Source organism: Maylandia zebra, linkage group LG10 (assembly GCF_041146795.1).
Source record: "Maylandia zebra isolate NMK-2024a linkage group LG10, Mzebra_GT3a, whole genome shotgun sequence".
Taxonomy (NCBI): domain Eukaryota; kingdom Metazoa; phylum Chordata; class Actinopteri; order Cichliformes; family Cichlidae; genus Maylandia; species Maylandia zebra.
The window spans coordinates 33632286-33635627 of NC_135176.1; the positions used below are offsets into that span (position 1 = coordinate 33632286).

General features: G+C 50.7%; 1 protein-coding gene across 3 annotated transcripts; it reads left to right on the top strand.

The window, feature by feature from the left end:
• The first annotated feature begins 95 nt into the window (after positions 1-95).
• Positions 96-2670, top strand: timd4 (T cell immunoglobulin and mucin domain containing 4). Of its 3 annotated transcripts, none has more exons than XM_004556909.5 (8): positions 96-203; positions 567-745; positions 919-1081; positions 1147-1263; positions 1340-1419; positions 1856-1967; positions 2044-2077; positions 2281-2670. In XM_004556909.5, the coding sequence occupies exons 1-8, from the start codon at positions 143-145 to the stop codon at positions 2363-2365; spliced, it is 831 nt and encodes a 276-aa protein (XP_004556966.1). In that variant the 5' UTR covers positions 96-142; the 3' UTR covers positions 2366-2670. The 3 variants fall into 3 exon arrangements, with proteins under 3 accessions (XP_004556966.1, XP_004556967.1, XP_004556968.1); XM_004556910.5 differs by having other exon boundaries at positions 1147-1251; XM_004556911.6 differs by lacking the exon at positions 96-203 and adding an exon at positions 211-436.
• The last annotated feature ends 672 nt before the right edge of the window (positions 2671-3342 follow it).

A 3342-nucleotide genomic window follows, 5' to 3' on the forward strand; every position in this document is an offset into this window, starting at 1 on the left:
GTTCACACTCGCAGACACACAAACAGGCTGTGTGTGTAGCTCCGCCCCCGTGACCTCCCCCCAACCTCCATCACAGAGACACACTGTTCAGTGTGGCCGGACAGTCGTCCCTCACACACGCTCACACACACACACTCGCAGGATGGCTGCTGTCTCTCCTCCAACGCCCAGATCCTTCATCGCCCTCCTCTTCCTCCTGTCAGGTGAGAAGCACACACTCTGACATCAGCGTGACATCACAGCACAGGTCCTGACTCGTGGGTGTGACAGCGGCGGTCAGGTCTGTTTGTATGGTGTGATCGACGCCTCGTGGCTTCCTGTCTCTTTGTCTGTGTGAGCTCGTCTGTTCTCGTGGTCGTCTCCTGCTGGTCGACTGTTTCTCTTCTATGAAGGATTCAAAGTTTACCCAGCACAGAGCGCCGGTCAGCTACAGGAAGTCAGTACTGCGTGTTTCCTGTATTCTGCGTGTTTTTATTCGATCCTTCGCTCTTCTTGGTTTTATGTGACATCACAGCATCTCGTGTGTTTACATGTGCAAACGTCATGTTTGTGTGTTTGTGCTGCAGGTGGACGGTTTTCGTCCGTTTCCTCTTTTAAAGTAATGGAAGGGGGCGTGGCCTCTCTGTCCTGTCAGTACTCCGTGCAGCGTTTCGGGCTCAGCCGGGTCTGCTGGGGTCGCGGCTGCGGGACCTTCTGGTGCAGCAACATCCTGGTGCAGACCGACGAGAACGGCGCCGTCACACAGGTATGATTACATCACAGAGGTCAGATTACATCTCAGAGTCACAGAGGTCAGGCATAACGTTGAGAACTTGATTATCTGGGGTTACCTGGCACTCCTGTAAGCTCCTCCCTGTTTATTCTTCTGTTGAATTCATGCTCCTCCTCCTGGTTGTATAACCCTGGTCCTGGCTGCAGGTGGAGGACCGCTACCAGCTGACGGGGGACATCATGGACGGGCAGATGGACCTGGACATCCTGAACGTGAGGCGGACAGACAGCGGGCCGTACTGCTGCAGGGTGGACATCAACGGGCTCTTCAACGACCAGAAGATGATCATGAACCTGAGAGTGGTCAAAGGTGAGCAACTGGTTTTATTTCTGAGGTTCTCCAGAGTTTGGTGATTCAATGTTTGTCCCTCTCAGCTCCGGTCTCGGCGCTCGTCCCCAGCTCTCCTCCTCCAACAACAACAGCGAGCACAACGACGGAGCTCACGACTGAACGAGTGACGGAGTCACCGACCTCCACAGGTGTGACGACAGGTGAGGTGAACTGTCTCTGTTAACTCTTCTCTGTGATAGACGTCCACTCCAGGTCTCTGGTCTCTGTCTCGTTTAGCCAACTGGAAAACTCTGCTGTCGTCTCAGCTGGACCTTCTGAGGAGAAACTCCACCCTGCTGCACGCTGACACCCTCACTGTGAGTAAGCACCACCCTCGCCATTACCTGCCATCTTAGGCCACGACGTGTTCGGGATTGTACAGCCACTAGCTCATAGCTTAGCTTAGCATGGAGGCTGGAAACAGGGCAAACAGGTGAGACCAAAGCGGAGCACGTTGGAGCAAACAAACACCAGGAGCTCGTGCGTACACCACAGTGTTGAGTCAGGGTGAGGACGTCCGTCCCACAGTTACCGCTGGGAACAAACTGGGTCATCAGCAGATCCCAGCTCAGCAGCATGAATGGATGAAACCTCACCGACCTTCTGGTTAGTGGCTGCCTGCTCTGCTGCCTGAGCTACAGCCCACTTTAAGAGTTCATGTCCTAAATTAACCGTTTCAGCCTCGGACCTTTGTTAGCCAGCTCCAAGCGAAACTGTCCGTGCTGCAGTCTGATGAATCCTCTCCACCTGCAGGTGGAGGACGCTCTGCCCTCCCTCTCCCTTCAGATCAACGTTCCCGTCCTCTCTCTCTCCGTCAGCGTGTTGATGGTCCTCGCCGCAGTGTTCCTCTTCCTGGCCTTCAGACGTACGTCCTCCATGTCTCTGCAGCACGTTTGCACACAGACACAAACATGAGGTTCATTTTTTGTTTTCTGCTGCAGGTGGAATCTACAGACGAGCCTTAAAGCCCGGCTGGTGAGTTCAGCACAGGAAGCAAACAGCACGCTAACACGCTGATGTCACACAGCGACAGCCAATCACAGCCAGCCAGCTTACTCTCACACCTGAAACAAAGCACGCAGAAAGAAACACAGACCACCTCCACAACATGAATCAGAGTTATTGCTGCAGTGCTGAGGCTCGCTCTGGCAGTAACTCGGCTGTTTGTAACTCTGCAGCTTCTCCTCTGAAGAACCTCCTCACATCATCTACGAGATCCGCATGAGGAGGCCGGTGCAGGAGAACATCTACACTCTGGACTAACAGAGGAACCAGAGCGGCATTCGTGCAGGGAGGACGCTGGTGATGTTTCTGTTTACACTGTTATTAGAAACACTGTGATGAGCTCAGCACTGAGAGCGTGTTTAATGATTTTTGGTTCCTGGGTTATCTCTGCTCGTTGTTCATGTCTATTCTACTTTCTCTTTACATTTGTGACAGAAAAAATAAAGAGGCTGATGAATGTGAGATGTTGTGGTTAAATCTCAGTGGCCTCCATCTGTGATCTCAATAATAAAGCTGTATGTGTGGAAGCCTGAGAGCCAAATAAAAGTCTGTCTCAGTTCTTAGCTATTCTTTTTTTTTATTCATAAGGAGCCAATAAAAAACAATAATCTGGGTGTCCCTACCTCTAACAAAAACGTGGGTTAAAGCGAAAAAGTTACGGCCTCCCCGTCGGGGAATCACTGCACTAAACCCTTGTGCAGTACCTTTGTTTGTCCATGATCACAGCCCTTTGGGCTGGTGGCGCTCTACACCATTGACGCACATGCATATTTCTCCACCTTGTGGCCAAAGACGGTATTACACCCATGACTCCCCGTGGGATTGTTTACCTAAACGGCCCTAAACCGTCTCCCATTCATTCTCTATGGTAGTGCTAAACCACTACGGATGTAATATATTATTGGCCACTGTGGTCTCCCGGCGCTGTTTCGTCATTTTTAAAACTTTCCACCTCCAGAGAAGAAGTCAGACCTCAGCGCTGAGTGCTCATTAAACACAGGTAAGTAAGGTTACCTGAAATAAGAGTAAACCTGCAGCATAAATGTGCAGCTGTGTTTTGAAGGTTTATGACAGCTGGATTCATGTTTAGTTAAACAGTTTGTTGCTGTGTTCATCATGAATGAACGGCAGCTTTCATTACTCCGTGTGTGTAAATCAGCTGAGTGGGTTTCTGACAGAGTTATGTTGGCAACATTAAACGTGTGTGTGTTGTTTTCATGTTGATAATACACACA

Excerpts from the sequence above, each read along its gene's own strand:
- timd4 (XM_004556909.5), top strand. The coding sequence starts at position 143 with ATGGCTGCTGTCTCTCCTCCAACGCCCAGATCCTTCATCGCCCTCCTC. Across the intron at positions 746-918 it reads AGAACGGCGCCGTCACACAG|GTGGAGGACCGCTACCAGCT; the intron begins GTATGATTACAT and ends TCCTGGCTGCAG. Across the intron at positions 1,264-1,339 it reads CTCCACAGGTGTGACGACAG|CCAACTGGAAAACTCTGCTG; the intron begins GTGAGGTGAACT and ends TGTCTCGTTTAG.